This window comes from Haplochromis burtoni, unplaced genomic scaffold (assembly GCF_018398535.1).
Source record: "Haplochromis burtoni strain Fernald_Lab_line unplaced genomic scaffold, NCSU_Asbu1 Contig_114, whole genome shotgun sequence".
Classification (NCBI taxonomy): domain Eukaryota; kingdom Metazoa; phylum Chordata; class Actinopteri; order Cichliformes; family Cichlidae; genus Haplochromis; species Haplochromis burtoni.
Genome location: NW_024582475.1, coordinates 313,897 through 339,567, shown reverse-complemented (window position 1 = coordinate 339,567; position 25,671 = coordinate 313,897). Strand labels below are relative to the sequence as shown.

The window sequence follows — 25,671 nt, the reverse complement described above, 5'->3', positions numbered from 1 at the left end:
CACGGGTAAATGTTTGATGGTTCACGGACTGCGTTTTGCTTTAAGCTATAGTTATTAAAAAATGGAGAGCACTGCAATAAATAATCATCACAATGCACAACAACTGCCTTCGTACAAAATGGTTAAAATAAACATAAAATAAGCGGCGTCTCAACTGTGGCTAAAGTGACATTGTGGCATTAAAGAAATGGAAATTATGTACTAAATGTATAAAGCAGCAGGAAAATAAACGTATATAATCTGTTAGTAATATTTTAGCCCCAGTTTATAGCATGAGCATGCTATAAAACATGTTTAATAGCGTCCTCCTTTTTAATCTGTGTTTGAATATTTTTTAATGTGTCTACATTTAAGAATGTCGCTACAAGGGCATATTTTGGTGAAATAATATGGTTTGTATGACTTGAAGCAATCATTTTTAAATAAATAAACAAGATAAACATATGCCATCAAGTTCACTGCTAGAGTCAGACCTGCGTTATTACCAAGTCTTTTGTGATATTAGTAAATGAAATAAGGAAATCAATAAAATGTAGACCAGGTATTAAGCTGGTCCCAGGTTTCATGAAAGTTATGATGTGATTGCAACTTGGATTTTAACATTTATTGAATCAGAAAACAATTTATGTCATGTTTAGTTTGTGCATTTGTGAAAATTCTAATTGTGATCATAAATATTTTTTTCATATTAATTCCGGATTTTTGCCGGATCACGGTAGGCCGCTGAGCACAGTTGCTTCCTAGGACAGAGAGCTGCTTATAAAGCTAAGAACTTTCAGACTGTATTTTATTTCATCATATTAGATGAGCATGTCAACTGATACAAGATCTACAAAAACACTTGAGACAAAATGCCCCTGAGATAAAATGAATTTATTATCAAGAGGTAACTGGGAAACATATTTTTGTTTATTTGTTGTTATGTTCTTCATCTTCTTTTAATCTTTTTTTTTCCTTACAAAACTGGGAATATTTCTTAAGCTGTGGAAACATGAGGGTTGAAAGATAATTTTCATACCATTGGGTATTGCTTACAGCAAAATGTTTATTTGTTTATATACCTTATAAGAGTATGTGCATTTATAAGTGTATACAGTATAAGTATATAGTATTATTCTGTCTGTGAAGGTGTTGCATGCCTACCACATTAGCTTCAAAAGTGTACTGTACATACATAGTAAAAATACATACAAATATTCACAGAATAAGCACTACGTTACTATATTCCTGCTAACAGAAATGGTTATAGACAGGATTACAGTATAAATGCAAAACACTTTGAATTGCTCTCCTACCTCTAAGTTATGGTTTCAAGACCACACTGTTGTAGCGTTTTGTGTTAAGCTTGTGATATAAGTTGTTTTTGAGAGGATTACACTGTTCCACATTGAGAAATATGCCAGGTTGCATGTACAAAATGTACAGCGCATCTCAGTGAAGTGAATTAACAACAAAGTACAAAATACTTTCCCATGTTCATATAAAGAGCAGGTCACTCTCTCTTATACTACTACAAAAATAGTGTTTGAATGCTGCAGGCAGAGGTCATTCACATACATTTTATCATAGTTTTTAACAGCAATGCATATAACAGAGTGATATACAGTCATGTTCCACAATCACTGGAACAGCAAAAAGGACAGATTGTCTTTTGATTACAGAAGAGCAACAAACTTTTACTCTACAGAAGTAGAACCCGAACCTGAAGGTACAACACTTAACCACTGCGTGTGATTTTTTTTTCCATGAGTTTCAATTTAACAAGTCAAGACCAAAAAGTTCAAGCATAAAGGGGGAAACTCGTTGAACTGTACTGGTGCACTTTAAGTGTAGCAAAAATGCAGGTGACAAATCCATCACCTTAAACCTCACAAACCTCACTTCTTTAACACTCTATGTTGTTACACAGCTTATAAGTGAACTCAGCAGACTTTAGGCACCTCGTGTGCCAACTGGGAAACTGTATTATCCTATAGCTAAACTTAACTTAAAGAAGAGGTTCCCAACCTATGGATTGTTTATCATTACCAGCTTTAGAACATTTACTACTTGACAGAAAGAAGAAGAAGAAAAAAACTCTACAGGTAATTAAGTGTGTACAGATTGTGTCTGCACATCATGTCCCATTTGTCACATTTGGTCTATATGTATCAGCTATATGTATCAGTATAAATATGTAGACTGAGCTGATGGTTCTAGCAACAAGAGTGCGATTTTTCGCAACTCAGCCTGAAATATTTTGGCACATCTCAGCACATTTGCTTCTGATTTCAATGATGTCGACAGGGTAAAGCTTACATTAGTGATTTACATCAGTGGATGTTAATAAAATGTCTCAACAACAACAGAGGATAAACTGGTCCATTAACTTTCCAACTTTTAGAACAATATTTACAATTTTTGGTGAATACTTGACTGATTTTTGCAAAACCAATAACATTCCTGTAAGCTTTCAATATACGTTTAGTGCTAATTAGAAAATGTGAGCATGCTAACAAGTTAAGCTACAGTGGTGAGCTTGTTGTTCAGTTAACTTCGCAAATATAGCATGCAAATTTTAGCATTTAGCTCACAGAGTTGACCTTCCTGTGGACTGTATTCATTTTTCTCATTCAGCCAATAACTTCAACAAGAACCTTTACCTTGTATTCACTTTCATATCTGGTTGGACATACTGGACTGCTCCACAGTTACACTGTAGGAAAACATTCAGTGTGGTAAGCACAGTTGGGAACCCCTGTCTTTAGAATAGTGAGCAGAAATGAAGAAACAAATCCTTCTTGTTTTGGTTCGGGAAGCACAGAGACACATATGCTTTGGATACCTTGCTGTCAGTTGCACTGATCACTGTTGTCTATCTTTAATTATATTCTCTGTGCTCTTTTACCTGATTTTATGCAGTATTTTTTTGTTTTAGTTTTTTTTACAATGCTACATTGGTTGCAGAGAACTTCAGTCATCAATAAAACTCAAGCCAAGAGAACAACAGCCAGCAACACGAGTGCTCGAAGTGCAAATTTGATACAGTATGGCATGATGCAAAATAATGTCATTGGTCACAGTAGAAGACACGGTTGCATGCAGCTAAAGTGACCTCTATTATTATTCTTGAAATACTCATAGAAATAAAATAAAAAATCCTTCAAGCAGGTGTCATTGTGGAAATGGCAACAACAAAAATCATACACGGAAAAATATACACTAAAATGTTTTATGTTGTCAAACAACTTTAAACATCTACTGTACAGAGGAGCAAGATCTTAAGCATGTACAGCTATACAAATGTTGATGTGCATGTTAACTGATGTGTAATATTAATAAAGAAAATAATATGGAGGGCCACCTTCCCCATCAGTTGGGCACTTTAGGCTCAATTCTGAGTGAGGCTTCATACATGCTTTCTTCATCCAGAACAAAGCTTTTGTCCAGCAGATACTGGGCTACCTAGAATATGGGGGGGGAAAAGCAAATTTAAGGACTTTTTTTATTTGATTATATTTACTATTTTCACAGTTTAAACAATACTAAACAGAAGCAAGTTACTAGTTGCAACCCTCAGTATCAGTATCATTATGTTTATACTGTAAATTTTGATTATGTGAACTAATGAGTTACTTTGGCCTGATTTTGATTTATTTGAATAATATAATACAAACAAGAACATAAAACATTAATCACTATTTGGGCAAAATAGTGCTATGCAATATATCTAAAAGGGTCCCAAGCATTCATAACTTATCTCTTTGAAGCATTTCCACCTTGAAAATTAAAAACTAACATCCCACGTTTTTGCTGTTATTGGAGGACTTTACCTGTTTCTTTCTAAAAAATACTTTGCAAAGATATAGAGGAACTTAGCCTTTGCATTTACAAGATGCAATCAAAAAGCTCAGAGAGTGCCTATATGAAAGCAAAAAAATGCACCTTATTTAATTTTTTTTAACCTCTATTCAATGGTGTCTCCTTGCATGTCGATAAACTGCTTCCTGCTATTTTTTGTCCCACTTTATCCAACTTTTATTTATGACTTCATCATTAAACTCAAATCCGTGCTGTGACCAAATGTCAATTTTAGAACACAGGAATTCATTCCTGCTTGTGGCTAACTCGCTGTACAATTCCTCCATTCTCCACACGCTTAATATCACATCATCTACAAAGAAAATTACAAAGTCAATACGATAAAAAGGGCACCTCAATGTCAACTATATATTTAATTTGTGTAATATACTGAGATATTTATATTTAGAGCTAGACTTATTCTGTTATAATTTGTAAGTTTGTATTATCAAATTTAAGTTAGTTATTTCCTGTTCTTACTGTCTTGGAGCAACTGTGACCACATAATTTCCTCAGAGATTAATAAAGTATTCTGATTCTTATTCTGAAATAAGTTCAGTTCATTCCCAAAAACAACACATTAGGTCAGGAGAGACCAAGAGCAATTTTTCTACATTTATGCTTTGTGCACTTTAAGAAGTTTTCTGTCAGTATTTTTAATGTTCTTAAAAATACACTACTTTCACTCTGTGTGTATATACATCACTCTGCATTTAATTTCTATCTCCCTCCTCTCACCCCAACTGATCACAGCAGATGGCTGCCCCTCCCTGATCCTGGTTCTGCTGGAAGTTTCTTCCTGTTAAAAGGGAGTTTTTTGTTTCCACTGTTGCCAAGTGCTTCCTTTGCCCAGGTTTAATTCAGGTACCACTGTTACTTTCTACAGGCCCAGTCTCTGAAATTTTTGATTGCAGCTCGTATATTAGAAATAGCTTCTTCAAGTAGTCAGTGGTCAGAGAGGTTGGGAACTGCTCTGTGGTCTTTGCGATTAATTAATTTACCTTTGGTTGCAAGTCAATCTTATATGCTGTTTGTTGAAACTGTCTGATTTCTCTGATGATGTGAGAAATCTGGAAAAAAGGGAAGCAAGGATGTCAGTGACACAAACTTGGCGCAAGTCTTTCATATCAGGAATCGCCTAACATCTCACCATCCTCATCTTTGAGAAGTTGACCAAGTTGTCCTCGGTGTAGTTCGGCGTTCCCTCCTCAATGAAAGCCAGATCAGTGAGGTACATCCCCAGATAGGGCACACAGGGAGGATCGCAACTAGAATAAAAAAAAAGAGAATAAAAACCACTTATCATCCACTTGTGCTGCTTGTTTGCTTTGTTGATCCAGTCTGAAACTATGTCCTTGAACTCACTTCTTCAAAGCCTCTCTGAGGTTTTTGAACCTCCCCTCTGATGAGACCAGCTTCTGCAGTTTGTCAATCAGTGCTTTAGTCTAGAAAAAAATGGTGATAATGAACACGTTCAGTGACAATACCATGCACTTCAGGGACTAGCAGCAATGCATATAGAGACACGCACCTGCTTGGAAACTTTGAGCCAAGTTTTCTTGAGGCGGAAAACAGAGCTGCGGTTCAGTGATGAGGTGATCTCGAGAACGGCGTTGTAGTTATGTAGACAACGGCAGATATCGGCCACAGCTACCCATTTTTCGATGACTGCTACCCGGGTTACAACATCATCACAGCGGAGGATCTCCGTGGCAATAAGGTTGCTCATCTGACAAAAAAAACGAGAAACAAGTAGTTTAGACTTCATGTTACGTTTGGATAGAAGGGTTCGATGTGTGATAAGAGCTCTTTTTGACTGGAGCGTACGTCATTGAAGTGCTTCGTTGTCCTCATGATATACGGCGTCTTCTCATTTTTGTCATTCTTCATCCAGCCTTGGCCAAAGAATTCCCTGTGAGGCAAACCAACAAAGAAGAAGTGAAGCATGTTTGGTGTGTTCGTGCTTCCTGGCTGTGTGGTGTGATGACACTCACTCGTATGGAATGACCTTGAACACCAGGTGGTCCAACAGAGTGAGCTGCTCTGCAATTTCCATTGCTGAGTGATTCTCGAAGGTCTCAGCTTTCCCTCCTCCCACCTGAAAGACACAAACAGTCCAAAAAAACAATAAAACAGATCCCAAATGATCTAAATTAGCTAACTTGACTTTAACATGACAATAAATAATCCACCAAACAAGGTATTTCTGTAGGTTTTGATGCACCTTCGCCTCTAAATTTTTCTTTTTTTTTACTTTTACATCTTCAATTTGTCAAGTGCTGGTAAAATGACTTTTAACTAGACTGAAATGTGCTATTGACTGTCTTATTTTCATAAAAGTTTCTGTGATCAAGGACACCAAAATATATACAAAAGAAATCTTTAACTGTTTTATTGTATTTCAATATTTATTTTTGAATTTGTCATCTTTTCAGGCAGAAAACCCCCCCCCATCTAGCTGATAGTATTATAATAAATATATTCGATTACACTTCCTGCAGCTGTATCTAAAAATACTTTGTGGCATTTGTGAAATCACTGCTTGTCACTCTTGAGCAACATTTACATATGTGCAAATTCACGCACCGTCAAGATTCCAGTCTAATGAATCCCATCTGCTAACTATCACATAATGCATTAATTGTTTGCTGAATTTATGTCTCATAACTGATCAAAAATATTCAGCATCTATTATCATGGGAGCAGCCAAGTGAGCAGAGGATTGATTTCAAATAGAGCCACGAACAGGAGCTACTCACTTCACTTACCAGTTGTGTCACGTCTTCTATCGCGATCTGATTGTCACCGTGATCTTCCTGAGTTATAGTCCTGATGACATGAAAAAGAAGGTCAACCTCTGAAAGATGTACAGCTTAATGACCCAGTAAAATGCCTTTTAATCCCTCTTTCACTCAAACAGCACTCAGCGGTACCTGATGATGTTGGCTGCCGCTTTCCTCTCCTGGGTCAACAGCTCAGGGTCATGCATCACTTCCTCCAAAAAGGCAATAACCTTCGTTTTCAGCTCATTGTTGCTCTCAAAGTCCTAGAGAGGCACACACAGCACACACGGATGATAGAAAACTGTAGATTTTGTCGTTGATCATCACTGCTCATGAGGTTAGTTTTGAATTTGTTTTATTCTGTGTGGATAATATTCTCAAATTTTTATTAAGTTATTTTCCAAAACAATTTCTTTCCTCTGTTAAGGAGAAAATATGCCAAGATGCTGTGTTAACATCTCTGCTATGAAATGCGTTACCGGAGAGTGTTTGGACACCCAGTGCCGAAGCACATTCAGGACTCTGTTGGTTGCCGCTCGTCTGATCACAAACTCTTTGTCTCCATTTCTCTGATCTGTTGGAAAACCTGCAAAAAAATACATTAAATGAGAGGCACCGAAGGAGAATAAAGTTTAGAGAATTGCCCAACACTTTCTTGGTGAATATACCTGTACTGGCAAGGGACATCCGTCTATATTTTTCCTTGGTAGGGGTACCCTCATTGGCTCCAGCAGTAGCAATAGCAAAGGCGGAGGCAGCAGATAGAGCACTGCGGTTGTTGTCCAGCTCTCGACATGATGACATCACCATGCCGTTGTTGTAGGAAAACAGGGAAAACTCTACACACAAGGACAGTTTAAAAAAATACAAGCCGTAAATGTATATTTATTATTATAACTCAATATACACATAAAGCTGGATGGCCTGTTTTTTCATTTCACAAACCTCCACTAGGGAGCACTGCAGGCCAATGCAAAAGTTTCCCTCCAGACTTTCCTTTACAAGAGGCTTTGATATTCAAGATGGTTGCAGCTAAATATAGCCACTAAATATCAGCATAACAGAGGAATCAACAGATTCTCTGCACTCCTCGATGTATAAATCCCGGGAACACGGATCATAGGCTGCTAATAATCCCACACATTGCCTCACTATTCCAGTTATTTCACATATTCCAGATAACGCTTCGTTTTAAAAACTTATATTGTATAATTCTGTCATAAGATTTGAAAGGCAAAGATAATCTTGGCTCCAGTGAAACAGCCTCATTACTGGGGGCGGTAGGGAAAACACGCTCTCAGTGTAGTTGCTATGACACAAGTTTCCCTAACACCTACTGAAGCCAAGCGTTGGCTTTCCCCACATATTCATAACCATCGAACGACTGATATTTCATGTTACTTATGTTCCACAGTGGCATATTTTTTTTTCAGATAGAAATATGACAGCATATGGCTAAACGGGGTTATTTAAAGAGTAAAACAATTCATCATTCTCCTACAGATGGTAAAATATGCTTGATGGCAAGTATTGTCAGCTGCAAGGTTTTTTTTTTGTCAAGTGCCATCTGTCTATCTGCAAGGTTACACAAAAACAGTTAATCAACATTTTATGAAATTTGGTCAAGACATGGAGCCTGTGCTGAGGAATAAGCTGATAAAAACTGTTGTGGATCTAGATTACTTAAAAGAAAAAGAAGAAGCAACAAGTCATTACTTTTGGCAGAATTTTCTTTCTCTGAGTAACTCTGCAGTTTTTTTAATCTGTCTGTGTAATCAAATGTATTTTGCTCTAGTTCTTTAGTTCTTAAGACTCTATGTGAACAGTTTTGCATGATTCAAAACTCAAAATAATCTTATTTTATATGGGATAAATAAGGGCCTTGGTGTTGGCCCTCTTTCTGAAAGAAGCCACTTTAGCTCTGCTTACTTTAATTCAACTTTCTTCTGATTGGCTGCTGATTTTTAACAGCAGGCGAGTGTGGTACATGTGCTCTCGTTGAAACAGAATTTTGTGTGTTTTGTATTTTGACACAAGTATTATTTGTGCACGTCCTGATCTCATTATTTAGAAATGTAGCTAGGTTAAACACAAGTATTTCCCAGTGTAACAATATAAAGTGATTTATAAGCTCGACATTTCATTTTAAATCATGTACAAGACTAAGACACAATCTACCTGAGGAGTTTTTGCATTTGATATTTTTTGGTGTAGTTGGAGATTTGGTAGGAGAAGCTTCTGGATCCCCGTCATCGCTCTGGTTTTGATCATTATCACTTTCTTCTCGTACAGAGAGATCTGTATTGTAACAAGCAAACGGCAGTAAGTATTAAGCTCTTTTAAAGACATTATTGTAGCAAAGCAGAGTTCAAATTGTACTCTGAATGGCTACAAGTCACCCACCTTGTTTGCATGCCGAGGGGTCGTCCACCTTTTCCTTCTTGTCTTCTCCCTCATCAGAGATTTTGCTCGCGATCGGGCTGGACACATACAGTTTGTTGATGTCCAAGGTGGTCTTGCTGAATGGAGACATGGAGGAATACATGCTTGCATAGCCATTTGAGGAGCAGCTAAGGGCAGCCAGGTCAAGAGCTTTGCCCCCAGTGATGATGGGGATATTGAGAGAGAGCTTGCGACGGCGGTTGGGGGATGAGTTCTTGGCAATAGCGAGAGGAGGAGGGGAGGAGAACTTTCTGCTAGCCCTGGGGGAGCTGGGTGGCTCGCCATAAAGAAGTTTATTATTTTGACTGCTGGCAAAGAATAACTCCAGTGACCTGCATCAGGGGAGGATAAACATTAGACGTTAGGGCACGTATTTATTTATTTGTTTAAGTATACTCTATATTTTAGGAGCTTAGCTAAACAAACAGAACCTCTGAAATAATTTATGCAAACCAAGTCAGCCCTGCAACCAGAAGTCTCTTTTCAACTATGTCTCGGCTGACTGCAGTGTTTCAGAAAACCCTCTCCCACTCCCTGCCAGCCTCCTGGCGACCTCACAGGTTCCCATAAATAGCACAGTGAGCGATAGTGCGCATGGCCGCTGCTGACACAAGCAGCCAAGAGTAGGTGTCTCTCAGTGACATGACAAGCGCCACGGGAGAGCATAATGCAGGGTGTGGATATAGAGAGCCCTGATCTGAGTTCCACAGCAGGGCCCTTACTCTAGGCATGCAGAGCAGAGAGTTAGCACCAGTGCAATCTTTTGCAGGAGGGTGGGGTCCTGCAGCACCGAGGCTGATTGCCATAGAGTGACAGAGCCCGGCTGAGACACTCCCACACCAGCAGGATGGACTGGACCAATACACACTGATATGTACATAACATACAGTGAAACAGAGTCACCATAGCCTTGTAGCAGTGCCACATCTGCTAAGTCTCTGTGTTTGGATTTAACCAATAAAACAAGCTCTATATATACACACGCTAAGCTCAAAAGATCAATAGACTTAATCGTTTCAGTGTCACATACAGTGTCTATGTACACAAACACAGAGAAACAAATACCCGTGAACACTACACGCATGCTGCACCCTCTACATGTCCAGCCTCTAATTCATGATCAAACTTAAATTTGCACCATACAATGAAAGCAACTATAACCACTACTGTCAAGTTTAAAAGATTATTGAAAAATAATTAATTATGGGGTACCTTACTGACTGAATTTGCACTTAGGAGGATGTGCGAGAAACAACAAAACAAACACAGCAAACCACCAAGCTCCATGTTCATTTAACATGAGAGCACTGGAAAATATGGATATTTGGATGTTGCTTGGAATGCTTTTTAAAGTCAGTGACTCCTAAGTTGCAATATATATATATATATATTGTTAACTGTGTAAAAGTATAGTTTATGCATTTTGCAACACAAACCCAGCAATTAAGAAAGAAAATGCAGCACCCATCTCATCAAATTGGTCAATATCTTTTTATAGTTTTCCTGTCATGTTTTGTGTAATTTCATGAAATTCTATGAATAAAACAAACAAAAAAATTTCTGTATAATAACCACAGAACTTTTGTTCCTATATGTGCCTCACATTGATTAGAGGATGACAAAGCTTCACATCCTAATAAATCAATCTCATCTTTATGCAGGCTGGCAAGGTCTGGAGGGATGCCACACACTTCAAATAAGATTTGTTTGTCTGTGGTAAGCGCTGTCAACAACCTTGCAACATTCAAGTCTGTCCAAATGTAAAGTGACTGACCGGGCCGGAATGGCACTGATGGGTTTCTTGTAGATGGTGATGAGTTTATCCAGCACCACATCAGCAGTGGTGAACACACGATAGGAATGCAGGAAGGTGTTGAGGAAGTCGATTGAAAGGAAACGGAGATCAGTAAGTCTCTCAAGCAGACGCTCCACGCTGGCGTAGCGGATCTGCAGCACCTTGCAGGAGTTCATCATCTTACTGAAACGGATGTCCACGTCATCACAGTACAGACTTGAATCTGACCTGTTAAGAAAACAGATACAAATCTAAAAAAAAAAAAAAAAAAATGGGAGAAGCTTCACCAAGTTACATGTAAAGAAGCAGCTTACTTGATCATCTGCGGCACTGTGACTTTGGAATTGTCTTCAAAGGCGTTCATCATCAGGCCATTGCAGCGGATGTTGTCTATGCACTGCAGGACACATGCAGTTGAAGTAAAGAAATAGGACAGAGGAAATGTTAGTGATTTCTGTAACTGACTGCTGGAAGACTGTGATGTGCGTTGACATGCCTGGCTGATGTCACTAGTCCATGCAGACTTCTCCTGCCTTGAGGAGGCTACCAGGATGACTGTGAATGACTGGCTGTCCTTTGGCTCCACAACAATCTTGAAGTCCAGGTGCTCCATGTCCTGACCACTCTTGTCTGATTTAGCTTTGAGGCAAACACAAAGACTTTTTGTCATTTTCCTTATATATTTCATTTATAGCCAGTAAAGACATAAACATGTCATATGTGATTGTACAGTGCCAGATTTTTACCCAAAACAAGTAGTGCACTTCATAGTACTGCCTGCCTTTACTGGAGCATTATTTTTCATTTGTTCTAACAAAGCTAGCATCCTCTAGTATTCATCAGTTATTTAAACCATGAAACAGAGTACATATGAAGCACATTTCTATAAGAAAATATTTAAACACTCACACTCATCATCTGTCCCCTCAGGATCTTCCACAAGAGTGCAGTCTATAAGCGAAACTACTCCGTTCTGCAAACAGCATACAATACACATGTAGATGTAGTAAATGAAGTGCATACATAAAAAAAATCAGTTCCATCAGCATAAAAATATGTGTCATTCATATATAGAGGTGATAAATGTCCTCATCTTCATCCTATTCTCCAAAGTATCCTTAACTTCAGCTTGGCAAAACACACAAAGCCTTCAAAAAGGTACATCTGATGCTATTTAGGGCATCTTTACTATTAGTTTATCCTTTCAGAATATTTAGGTTTAAGTTTAAATACATAAAAGGAAGTTTGTTTTTATTCCAAATATTTAAGCTGGACAAAGAAGGGTTTTAGATATCATCTGGATCTCTTATATGGGCAAACCTTATCACTAAAAATGAAGACTTCATACATGCTGCATAAAGAAGCAACAGCTTTGAATGATTATTGTGGAAAAACCACAGACGGTATTAAAAGAAGGGTTCAGTTTCATAAAAATCTGGCATATTATTATGTAAAATATTTGAAAACCTCTCAGTAAACGTTTGGGATGGAGGGGTTTGCTAATCTCACACATGTTAATGAGCCTACAGTATCTGAGCAAATGTAGTGAATATTCCATCGAGTGTTGGTTAATTCATTTATTTTAGGTCAGGTGTCCCAGACTTTTGCAGAAAGGTTGTGATGCTGCCAGCTCAGCAGCTCAGGCCCACCTTGGTGAGATGAAGCTTTCCCCCAGACCCCCTGGTGCAGATGATTAAATGCTTGGAGAAGAGAAAGCACTGCCTCTCCCCTTCTTTCTTTAGAGACAGAGAACCCAGTCGCCCACGGGTGATCTTGCCCTTCTCGCTCATTGGCACCTGGATGAGGGACCCTTTATGTAGAAAAAAAGAGTCCAAACAGAATGAAGGAGGAGCAAAGAAGAGACACATGTAGACAAAAATGAAAAGGCATATGCACATTCCTCTGTACATGACTATATGTACAGAGGAATAATAATCTACCACGTCTCTTTTCTCTTTTCTTATCCATCACGGCCTGTTGGGGACATTTGACATTTGCAGTTGCAGATTCATCATCAGTTTGCCACAGACCCGTCTAATTACACTTAGAAATTAAAAGCTCTTATAGCGAGGAGTACGTGTTGTTCCCCAGAGAGAGACCGAGAGGAGGAGAGAGCCAGCCCTGTGCCACGCTGCACAATAAAGTGCCGGAAATGTAAAATCTGGCTGTCAGAAATGTGGAGGGACAGGAAACCTCTCTCTGTTGTGACCCTGCTGTCTGCTGGGATCCAAAGTACAACACTTAAAGATGAGAGTTACCTTGTCTTACAAACGTCTGGCTGGTGTCAAGGAGAATCTCGCAGCCCTCTACAATCATGCGCTCTATTGCCAAGTTTTTCCTGATGTTCTCGGTCTCGCTCACTTCATCATGCATTATTCTAAGAAAGCACAAAAACAACACAAAAAAAGCGCCTTTTTGTCATTCTCATTTGGAGCTTATACATCAAATAGAAAAAAGCTGAAATTGGGTCTTTATATGTTTGGTTAAATAAAAAATGTATCTGTTTATCTTTACAGTTAATATCTCTTTATGCTTTTTTGGTTATTCTAAAAAAAAATTCAACAGCTTTTAGACTGATCTATTATTTGTGTTCATATGAATTAAAAAGACGTTACTCTCATATAAGATACCATGCCCATCTGGGGCTATGGGTTATACCTGGAAAGCTCCTCCAGCTTAGATTTGGCATAGTCCAGACTATTTCTCTCTACATGTTCATGGGGTGTGTGGGCCAGCAGCTCATGGAGAGTCAGGATGTAGCGAGGAATCTGGAGACGCAGAACAGAAAGCAGCAGGAGAGTCGTGCTCACTTGCGAGATCTTTCATGTGCACAGCACAAGCGTACAAACACAGGGATAAATATGTGCCAGCACGATGAGAAGAAGATCAGTAGAGAGCACAATCTACACTCATCAGCAAAATTTATTATCAACACAGCACAGCCTGCAGCAGGCCCCAGCAGAGTGGACTGTTGGGGAAAATGCGTGCCTTGCCAGAAAGGAGCGTGAGCTCCGAGACCAACCATTTTTATAGACATGAAAACATAATCAAGACATCCTGAGACACTGCAGACGAATGCCTGCTAATTCTTTTGTTAATGAGCAATGCTACAATATGTATATTTGAAGCCAAATTCTGTCTGAGCCACAATGTCCAGTAAACAGGCCAGAGAATATTAATGAAAACACTGGTTTAGCTCAAGTGGAAATCAGTCAAATCTGGTTACACAGCTTTTAATAAATGCTACTGCCTCTTCAGAATGTAGTCACCTGTTTCATGTGTTGCACTCAGTGCAGCATTTTGAACATTTGGCAGCCATTACAGCTTTAGAGAAGTCAAATCCCTCCTGGATGTGAGCAATTTTGCCAATTCTTCGTGGGTGACCCTCTCAAGTTTCTGCAGAGTGGATGAAAAGTGCACACGAACTACCATCTTACGGTCCTTCTAAAGATGTTATACTGGGGTGAATTCTAGCGGGAGACAGTCAGAGACTTGGCCTGATGTCACTCCAGTATTGTTTTGGCTGCTTTGCTTCAGGTCATTCTAACACTGAAAGGTGACCTGTTGAACCAGTTTCACATCACTTGTACTAGCAGTTTTTCTTCAAGGACCTCGCTGTATGTGACTGCACTCAACATTCCCAGTTCTCACTGGTCTTTTTGAATCTTTGACTGTGAAGATTGTGCTTTACTGCAGGATGGAATAAGACAGATCAGAGACTTGCAGATGATAGGTGATCACCTTTTTTTGGCCTCATCACTAAAAAAATCAATCATTTCAATCTGTAGCAGGTGGACTAATCAGGTTTTAAACATATTTACATAATTATTAAAGCATTTTTACCACAGTTTGGAGTACCAGCATAAAAAGGGTCTAACTTCTATTCTAAAGGGGGATTTCAGTTATTACTCTTTAAGATCACCCACTAAGAACGTGCTTTTACTTTGTAATTAAGTATTTCTTAGAGATTAACAGGGATAAATACTGTACCAGTTTTATAGGTGACACATAGGAACAGTCTACATCATAAAGAAAAGGAGAAAAGATTAACATTTTGCCTTTTAGATTTTTAGTGATGACCCTTTTGTTTACATTTGACTCACAGGCAGTGCAATCGCAAAACAAAGTGGCCGACTGCTTTGCAAACCGCTACAGCTGGGCATCATTGGCATAGCAAAAGGCATCTAGTTTTAGGTTGGTGAAATATATGGCTCAAGGGTGACATTTATGGAGAAAAGAACTTGGCTCAAGCTGCGAGAGCACAAAATTAACAACAAAAGCTGGCTCCAGGCTGCACCTATGCAGCAAACAAATGGGCCTGCCTTTATTCCTGTGTATATCAGTGAGACAAATGAGCTAACCTGGAACATAGGGTAGGTAAGGAAGGTCTCCAGGGTCCTTTCCTCACAGTCGGGCTTGGCCTCATACTGCTTCAGCAATTTATCAAAGTCTCGGTTCTGCTTGCAATGTGCCAGGATCTGCAGGCTGTACTGGTGGTTCCTCACAAACTCCTGGTAGATGTTCAGCATGGGCAGCAAGATGTCGAACAGGTCAGCTGCAGACACATCAAACTTTTTTAATCACATTTCATCACGTGCACTCTGACAAACATCTGAATGAGTGCATTATGAATAAAGTAATGAAATTCAACAAAGACATGACTCTTACCAAGGACTAATGTTGGCCAGCTTGCTATTCTGGCTTTCAGGCCCTGGTAAAAGATCTGATGCAGAAACATGATGGTTTCACTGAAATAAAGTAGAGATTGAAAAAAAACATTTATTAGGGAAACTAATCTCAGACTATAAAGATTTTAAGAGTAATAATCCTAATTTTAATCTGAGCAGTTATTACGTTTGACTGCATATTTAAAGAGATCCATTTATGTCTTGAAAAGACCATAAAAAAATAACAGTTCTAAAAACAATCACAGAAATTTAGTCGTCTGTTGTGTACTGTTTAGAAGTTGCATTGTTCATAGGTATAAATAATTAATAACTAGGGTATCCATGCTGTGCCAGGTGTGTGTAAACTGTGCAGGGCTTGAAGAGGTGTGACTGTTATCCTCTGTCATCCAAGGTGTCTTATCAAAAGTAAACATTAATGATCCAAATTCTATGAGGAATAACTCTTCCTCAAACCAGGCATGGTGCTTCTGCCTCTGTAATCTGCATTTATCATTATTGTATTTACATTTATGATTCTGGTTTTAGACCACTGATAATATCCAGAGGCCTAAACCTCTCTTTACTGCTCAGTATGTCGCTCTGAGCCAGTATACACACTGCATTTATTTGATCTCATTCTATTAGTTTGGGCGTTGTACTGTGCATTTTGACTTTTATTTCTTACAGTGTTTAAACAACACACTGAACCAGTATTTACTTTAACAGACTTGTTATCAGGATTACTGCTAACAAATAAGATTTCTACATAATCTGTTACAATATTATTGCACATTAAATGTACGGAGATCTGCTTTGAAGATTCAAACCAATACACAGGGAGTATGTAGCTCTTTACAAGTTGTTGCAAGCTGCTCACTTATCAAACACAAATTCAGGCACTTGAGGTTACCAGTATATTAATGCAGATGATATTCCATTTTAAAATTAAAAAAGTATCTTAATGCTTCAGATGCATCATTCTGCAGTAGATTTAAAACTTATGCATGGCAAAACGCTCACAACTAATGTAATCTATTAAAAGATATCTATGCATGAATATGCAGAATATGTAGACAAGGGGCAGGAATTGTGGTACCTGATCCTTCTGGTTTTTGTTTGTGGCCTGAATTCTATAGACCAATGACAGATGAGACAATAGCTTCAAAGTTTTCAAAAAATTTAAATTAAAGATAGTTTTTTTTAAGGTGTACCAGCTAAAGCCACATAAACTGCCCCATGTCTGCATTTGCAATAACAGGTAATCTGAATGTATTATAACACAAATTCAGATTTGTGCCAAAATGATGACCAGAACTGCACAGTGCTTCCTCATCAGCATAACCAGTGTCTCAGCAGTGCCTTTCCTCTCAACTCGGCACAAACCTGACTGGATGATGCCAAGAAATTACCAAACAGGTGCAGAAACAAAAAACAAATAGACACAAGGAAAATTCTATGAAAGCTGTGTTTGCCCGAGTGCTCGTTTGAGGTCAGTGTGACCAGTGTGTGTCTTTTTTGTCTGATTTTATTTTGTTTTTTGTTGCTTAGTAAAAAAGCTTTGGTTGCCATAAAAACCGCAAAAAAGTAAAAGCTATGGCCAACAATCATCAGGTTTTGCATTATTATCTGGTTGCCAGTATGCTGTTCTTCACTGTGAAGTGAAGGCTTGTATGTATGTGTCCTTGTGATTATGTCCTTTATCTAGAGAAGAACTCTGGATGAGCCAACCTGTTGAGGAATATGCTGCTGACATCATCGTGGGTGATGGGAGGCTTCTTAGAGCTGGCGGCCATGCGCAGCGGCCTCAAGAAGTTGTTCACCAGAATATGAAGCTGCTGGACGTACTCTGCCTCCGAGTCCAACATGCTGAACACCACCTGGTTCCTCTTCCTCATGCTCTCTGCATGAGGCGAGCGGATATAATCCTGGATGATGGTTTTCCACTTCCTCCTGCAAATCCAGCCTCGCAGAAAGCTCTGGACCTGCAATAGACCGTGCATTCTCAGAACATGAAAATGCATGAAATCAAGGCAGAAGTTCAGACTGCTTGCTTTACCTTTTTGATCTTCTTAATTTCAGAGTCATCGTCAGTTGGAGCGGCCGCAGGGCTGGCATGGATCTTCTCGTTGTCTTTGAGCAGCCCAGCAATCTGTCACGGAAGCAACCACAAAAAAGACCAGTCATTCCCACTTACACACTCCTCTTCTTCTCACTTACTGTAACAGCATGTAAACAAAGTGACTGAATCGACAGGACAGGACCTGTCAGCACTGTCAACACTAAAACATTAGCCTGACTAAACTAGCTGTGTTCACTTGGCTGCTCCTCTGTAGCGTTGATTAATATTTATTTACATCGGTCATAACGTTGATCATTTTAATGCAATATGTATCAGTCAAACTGTCCTGTGTGTATGCTGACTGGGCGGTAGACAGAGTGCCAAAAAAATAAAACAGAAAAAACCCAGACTCGGCTTTGTAGACAGAGAGAGTTAATTGTCATTGAATTTCATAGTAGAGATGCAACATGAAGCATAGTCCATGCATATTCAGGGCCTAATTCAATTTCAAGCATCACATTTGCACATTAAAGTAAAATGACTATTGGATCTGAAGAATACAGCTGGGGACATGGCCCTACTGAAGGCATTGTTCCTGAAAGGAGATGCAAAGTGGAGAGAGGTTGGCCTGAACATGATTCTTCTCTGCGACGGGGGGCGTGCTTTCATTTCTGTCCTCTCACACTAGTCTCCGCATATGAGACAAACAGAACAATAATCAGCATAATCCATCGTTTTCCCACTGGCTCAGCTGTTATTTGTTGAGCTGGCAGGTCGGAGCGAGGATAGAAAGCAGACAAATTTTTGGAAAGGAATGAGAGTGCAAAGTAAGAATCAGTTATAATGTAGTGCTATTGTGCCAGGATGTCTATTTACAGCAGGTCTGACTGATATTTTGTGTGACTGCCACACATTTGCCTGACGATGGAAAAGCCTGTAATCCTGGGCTATTTGTGATCCAGACAGAGAGTTACAAAATCCTGGATATTTTAACAATGCTCCCTTTAGTATTGAGGGTGCTGGTAAGGTCATAAAAAGCCCCAAACTGTCCAAACAGTTACTCCTGAGAGGGGACATGTGTAGCTTATTTAGATCTACTATAAATTTGTGGTTCTCATATTAAAGATAGGTAATCAATAATTATTTTTAAACATTTAATATTTAGATGCCATACGTGATATTGAAACAATAATAGGAGCAGGTAACGGCAAGGAAATGAGTTTTAGCTCATAATTGAGTATTCTTTAGGTCTTAATGCATGAATATTACTCTAAAAACTAGAAGTAATGTAAATAATTGAAAGTAGTACTTATGACGTGCCCTGTACAGTTAACAGTTTCAGATGTTGATGAAACACAATGGCTTTGACCTATTTTCTGTCATATATGTTGTGACAGTGGTGAATACTCACAATATGCATGACACTGAAGTCTCAAGTATGAGCCCATGAGCCAAAACCCCCTGGTTTGAGACTGCTCTAAATGTTCAGTTTTTATAATTGTTGCTTGTACGATGTCATTCTCAGCCGCAAAAGTGCTGCTTAAATCTTTAGTTTATGAGGCACAGCCAATCAGAAAAAAGCTGTCTTAAAGCAGGGGGTCTCAAACAGTGGAGGGCAGACCATACTGGCCACCAAATACAAAGTGAAGCTAATGTGACTGATGTGAATATATTTTAAGGAACTGTCAAGAATTTGCTGATGCTATTGTGCTGAAATTAGATTAGATTAGATGAAGATTAGATGAAACTTTATTAATCCCTCGGGTGGGTTTCTCTGGGAAATTCAGTTTCCAGTAGCACAGCACCAACAGAAGTTGCATGTTACAGATCCAATAAAGGGGAATGATAGCAAGGATATAAGCATAAATATACCATATATACACATATACACATTTATAAATACAGAATATATAATATGAATAAATAGGAATACATATTTATTAATTAAAATAAATGTGTACCTTTATTTTAATAAAATCCAACATTTGCTAGGGTGAACTAGGGGGCATGACCCAGTATATCATAAATAGGGATTACTGTAACTGTGAATCACGCCTAGCAGAGTCCAAGAATAAAATAATGTAATTGAAAATAAATACAGGAAATGTTCTTTAAGGACTCTACTGGAATAAATGAATTTAGCTGACGGTGCGTTTTGGTTTGACTGAGGAGGATGAGCAAAGTGGAGGGGGTTAGCATGTATGACCGAGTATTTGTTTACATTCCTACTCTTGAGAAGTACTAAGAATGAAATCACAGTGAATATTACCTCTGACTTGAGCCTTTCAATCTCTATTTCCCCATCCTCTATCTGTTGTCGAAGTTGCTTAGCAACTGTTTTCTCCGTCTCCACAATCTGAAGCAGATGAAGATACTTCTGCATGAGAGACTCATGCTCTGTAGCCAAGTTTCTGTAACTGTAAAAACATGAAAACACACAAACCACATGGTTTTGTATATCAGCTGGAGCGATGAATGTCATCTAATTGCACACTGTCTCGTCTCACTAAATAAATCAAGAAAGCAACGAGGACTTTCTTATAAATAAAGCGTTATTCCGTGAAGTTTTTCAAATTTTAACCAAACTTTTGAAACTTTTACTAATTTACCATCTGATGCGCTGATATGCCTTTGCATGGCTTTACCTGGCGTGTGATATGGCAGCCACCCATTCATCGCAGTCCTTTACATCCTCCGTGCGCAACTCAAGGGCCTTTTGGTTTTCGTGGTTGAAGCTGACTGTGAAATAGTACTGAAACAAAAAGCGAGGAGAGGGTGAGGAGCTCCGGTTAGAACCAACACACAACAACAATGCACATGCTGCGCGCAGGAAGGAGCACTCGTTATCAGATACCTTTCGGATAAATCTGTTATATATAGTAGCATGACTGAAGCTTCTCCTCTGCTTTGTTTGTTTCACTGCCTCGCTGCCGCAGACATCAAGTGGGTGATTTAAAAACCACACAGAGCCTGGGGAAGCCACATCTTCCTCGCCCACCAGTGCAGTTGATGGAGCACACTGAGGGAAGCCTCCCCCAGCTCAGTTCCTGGGATGCCTCTGGTTCCCAGGAGGAAATGCCACAAGACATGGAGGCTGGAGCCACGGCCAATTACATAACTGTGCAATACCTGTTTCCTAGCAACTCCAGTCATTGTGAACAGTTGTTCACAGCTGTTTTTTTCACTGTCACTTGATTTTAGATCGCCATTCTCCCTTTCACGCTGTACTGGTTGTGACTGGTGAAATGAAGAGCTTTTGTGCTTTTCGTTTTGTTACAGATCCTGAATTCTGCTTGTTAAAAAGTTAATACTTCTGGCTGCTTTTACGTGACTCCTCTGTTAGCCAGCTTCCCTAGCCTTTATACAAAAAAACTACAATAAAAGGTGATTGTATATTACTACTTAGAATATCTCAGATACCTCTGAGTACCACTTATCAATTAGAATAACCATTAACTTCTTATTTCTGCTATTCAGCCACTACTTTTAGCTACTACTCTATTTAACAGCAATTTACTGTGTATAAAATTGCATCTATTCTTATGTTTACCCAGCAAAGTATTTCGGCTACATCTCTGTACTTTTATCTAGCCACTTCAACTGCTAATTCAGTTACATATCAGTTTAAATGTAATTTTAGCTAACTAGCTTCTGTTTATCATTTATGTTTACCCAATGTTCAAGTTTGTCCTGTTAGCAAACTATTTCAACTTCTACTAGCACTAGCAGCTAACTATGGAAGCTTGTTTCTGCCACTATTTTTGTTCTGTTAATACAAAAAATAAAAATAAAAAAAGGAAGGCATCTGACCTAAAATATTGAGATAACCTAAATTTCAGCTTAGCTCTGCCTGACATTCATTCTGTCTGTCTTTCTTTTTTTATTTTAATGGCAGAAAAAATCTAGCATAATTATCAGTCTATTGCTCAAGAATTTATTTTCCATCTTGATGCATGCTCAATCATCCAGGTAAGTAAATCTCCAAAAGTTGATTCTGTTCATCTGGACCCAGCGTTTTTGTGGGAGAAATGTTTTGTCACTCATCCAAGTGACAAAACATTTCTCCCACAAAAACGCCACAAAACGCTACGTCCAGATGAACAGAATCAACTTTTGGAAATTTATTTTGCAGTTTATCTGTAATTTAAGGCTAACAATTAATACGTTAGCAATTTTCCTCAATATTTCAACCATGTATCATCTTTTTGTATATTAGTCATCTATCGTAATCATTAATATCTAGTCTATCTAATACTGGTTATCCGTTTGTCTAATTTTTAGCTAACTTTTCTGCTTAAACCTGCTTAGATCTTCTTAATTAATTAATTTCCAGTTTGTCCAGTTTGTCCACACCTATCCCTGACTGCTGCATAACTATCCACAGTGGGCATTGAATTGTTGAATATCACTAGCTTGTTTGCAGTATTCAAGTATACAATATATCCAAACACAAATGAACAGTTAGGATACAATGGAAACATCTTCTTCATCAGCTGAAAGAATTGTGGTAGTATCACAGGATATGTTTAATTGCTAATATTTCTGTGTTTTTATTTAAATGCGATTGTAAAACTGAACTTATAATAGATTATTTTAATATTTCAAGAGAATCCGTACACAATACTAAAATTCAGAATCAGCTGCTTCTTTTTTTTATTTCAATCTCATATCTACATATTCTACCTGTAAACACTTGTTTAGATGAGAGTTTATTATATAAAATCAACATCACAATTCAGTTAATTGAACTGTCATCATTCTTCTGAACTGTTCCAGCCACGCTGAGTCTGACCAGACTCTAATCTTTGGCCTGCAGATGTTCAACAGGCACCTATCAACATGCAATTGATCATTATTCACGGCTGACTGCTCTTCAGTCTTCACATTCATTAGGTATTCATCCTACCGTCAAAGAAAATCTATTTCTGGCAGAGGCATGTATGTTGTTGTAGTTTTCCCTCATGATCTATCTAAGACTGTCTGGTGTGAAGTCATGTTAAGCATTATGTATTTATTCTGATTTATGTTCATGTCCCAGTCAAGCACCTTTAAATATTGTTACTGATCTAAACAGGTATGAGATGCGATACAGCACTAAGGCTTGTCTATCATTTACTTTCAGCTGTATACAGATAAGTTAATTTAGATGCGGATTTGCAGCTCACTTCTCAGTCCTGCTGTGTGGCGTACATAAGTGAGTGGTAAATAATTAATTAGGCATTTTGTGATAAATTATAGAATATTTTTTACACCTTGTCGAGTTACTTCTGACTGACAAGCAGCTTTATTGCAGAAATATTTTGTTAATGTATACCCATTAGACCGAAGAGTTAGAACTCAACCTTCTTTCAGCTTCATGACGAGTTTTAATTACAAACACCACTGACCCCAGAATGTCTTTTCTTAATCAGAGCCCCTGATTTACATTACAGTTTAGATCCTGCCGTCAGAGGCTGCCTGTGATACTGGTTGATGCGATGCTGTTACCCAGTGTGAGCAAACTGTGTTTTCTATAATTGGACCCTGACCCCTCCAAGGTACTGCGAGGAACAAATTTAGCTCAGATAGCGCTCACATTAATAGGAGAGATGAGACACACTGCTTCTCTCCTCGCTGTTACCCCGCCTCTTCTAACTGCATCATTCTTTAGGATGCAAATAAGGGTTGCCATAGAAACCTCGGGCTCAAACGCATTATCATTTTCACACTAACTGCATGTCAGGATAAATGTAATGTGGGGATTATGGCAGGTTGCTAAAATGCTGCCATTAAACAACAAATCTATAGGTAAGGTTAGGAGATGCAGGTGATTTCTCCTGATTAAAATCTTTGTATACAGTGAGATGCAATGCTTCAGATATCAGATATTAGTGCACCCCATATTGCTGCACTGTGCAAACAGGATTCACAGGAATCAGAGATGTTATCTGTCTGTGAGCTTGCAGTCATATTTAAATCAGCACAATAGTCGTAAAAGAGCACTGCTGACATTGGTTTTTTTTATCTTTAAGGAGGGTTTTTTCTTTCTTTGGGGTGCTTTTAAAGCAACTGTGCAAGCACAACATTTACCAGTGTGCATGCATTCTGCTTTGTCAGCACAAGGGCAGCTGTTCACAGGAAGAGCCTGGACTCACATTGGATTGCAGCCCTACCTACAGAGTCAGGCACAGAGCCTGGAGTGAGCAAAGGAAAGCCGACAGCATTGGAGCATCGTGTTCCTCAACTGTTTAATCACAATAACGGTGTTAACAAGCCTGTTAACCTTTCCACCCTAAAATAATTGAACAAGGAGCCAGAGGAAATCAAGCAGGATTAAATAAATATTTCATCTGCAGTTATCTGGACTCAAATTTGAAAAATCTTATGGCCTACTTTAGAGTGAAAGGCTCTGGTAAAATATGACAGCTGTCACCTTTAATGCAAATGTAACCTCCAGCATTACACTCCACACTGAACCATTTCATTCAGGACACAGAGATCAGTGCTGACTGATCACGGGCACCCTGCTGTTTCCTGACCCCTAAGTGTCATTTCAAAATATTACCACAAGATGGAAACCTTGAGGCCACAACTTTTATTTTTAATTCTTATTTTTTGCACGTTTTATTGGATGGGGCATTAGGTAGGATATAGCACTCTCCGCCCTGAAACGTCAAAAACATGATGGCTGGAAGTCAAAAAGCAAAATATGAGACCAACCAAAAATGCAAATGCATCGTTTTCACGAGGCTAGAAATCCATTTGCATTTCATGCACTCATGCACCGCTGAACTACCCTACAAGCCCCCCCCCTTTTTTTTTTCTTTTTTTTAGGTCGAGCGCAGGTTTGGTGCAACCCAAAGCAAAACACTGCACCACATTGCTTACTGCCAGGGCTGCCGTAACATCATTAGGTGTTAATATTGTTACCTCATCATTAATGTCATGCATGGATTACATAACGTGCAATACAGCAAACCTCATGCTATTCTGCTGCACTGGATTTGAGGTCATCATGCGATGCGATATATGAAGAATGAATGTATAAGAGAAGCGCTTGGGGAGTTCAGAGGCATCCGAGAAAAGAAAAAACAATAATGCATGTATTGCTGCACCTCATTGGTGTTTAAAGCTGGAAGTCTGCAAAACAATAAAGCAGAAAAAGACGGTGCGTGTGTATCTGTTTGTGCGTGATCGCACGCGCACGCTCTCCGTACCTGCTTTTCCAAACACTCCTTGGCTGACAGCGAAGGTTTAGGTGAAGGCGCCCTGTCGCATGTGCATCCCTCCAACAGGTATAATCCCGAGGGTCGAGAACTGGACTCGTTCTCAAAATAAAAGAGCATATTCTGTAACAAAGCGAACCACTTTGTGTGCCATTTCGTGTTGTCTGAGCTCTTTTTGCTCAAGCACCCTCGTCTTGTACCATCCTTCTTTGCCAAAAGCCCCAGGTAGGTGACATGACCATCATTAAGTCGTATTCCCTTCTGCATTTTGATGAGGACACTTCAGATGCGTAAGGTGGATCGGTCGTTACATCCTTCTGAAGTCGCTCAGGGGGAAAAAATCAAATAAAGAAAGGCAAGATGTTGACTTTCTCAATGCGGACCTCTAGCAGCAGGCTTGTCCACTCTGTCCGACGCATTCACCGTGTTGGCATTTAACTAAACAAAACAAAACGAGGAGCACAAGTCCAGCATCCTAAAATCTTTTGTCATACTCCGAGCGCTTTGAAGGTCCACATTATCCGATGGTGTGGGGGGGAAAGATGAGGTAAAAAGGTAAAAAAAAAACAAACAAACCCCAAAACTGTCTCAGACTGAACGATAAGAGGAAAAGGGGTTCGAGGTTTGTCCTTTTCTCACATGAAATATCCAGAAACCAGTAGGCTTGGTGCTCAGCCAGGCAGTGCTGGGTGAAGTCACGTGACGCATGCTTGGGAAAGCAGATTTCAGGTCCCTGGACAGGGACGTCTCGACGAGATGCCGCATAAGTTGGGTTTCGTCTCAAGACGATCAAGGAGGCCCAGCGGAGAGGAAAATGGAAAATACGAAGCTTTCAAAACAGAACAACAACTTTAGAGGAGAGCAGCCGTTTAGGCTGCAG

The 25,671-nt window shown here is 39.1% G+C and overlaps 1 protein-coding gene across 2 annotated transcripts; it reads right to left on the bottom strand.

Moving 5' to 3' along the window:
- Nucleotides 1–64: 64 nt before the first annotated feature.
- On the bottom strand, nt 65–25,671 carry rasgrf1 (Ras protein specific guanine nucleotide releasing factor 1). 2 transcript variants are annotated; one of them, XM_005928684.3, is made up of 27 exons: nt 24,783–25,671; nt 20,232–20,338; nt 19,856–20,003; nt 17,584–17,676; nt 17,256–17,509; nt 15,529–15,608; nt 15,222–15,415; nt 13,519–13,628; nt 13,119–13,237; nt 12,510–12,670; nt 11,770–11,833; nt 11,357–11,499; nt 11,175–11,257; nt 10,840–11,088; nt 9,027–9,397; nt 8,802–8,921; nt 7,292–7,462; nt 7,103–7,209; nt 6,774–6,886; nt 6,600–6,669; nt 5,835–5,938; nt 5,668–5,752; nt 5,372–5,569; nt 5,206–5,285; nt 4,991–5,108; nt 4,842–4,910; nt 65–3,444 (listed from the first exon to the last, which is right to left on the bottom strand). In XM_005928684.3, exons 1-27 carry the CDS (start codon nt 25,056–25,058, stop codon nt 3,352–3,354), a joined length of 3,780 nt encoding a protein of 1,259 aa, XP_005928746.1. In that variant the 5' UTR covers nt 25,059–25,671; the 3' UTR covers nt 65–3,351. The 2 variants fall into 2 exon arrangements, with proteins under 2 accessions (XP_005928746.1, XP_005928747.1); XM_005928685.3 differs by having other exon boundaries at nt 6,609–6,669; nt 24,783–25,670.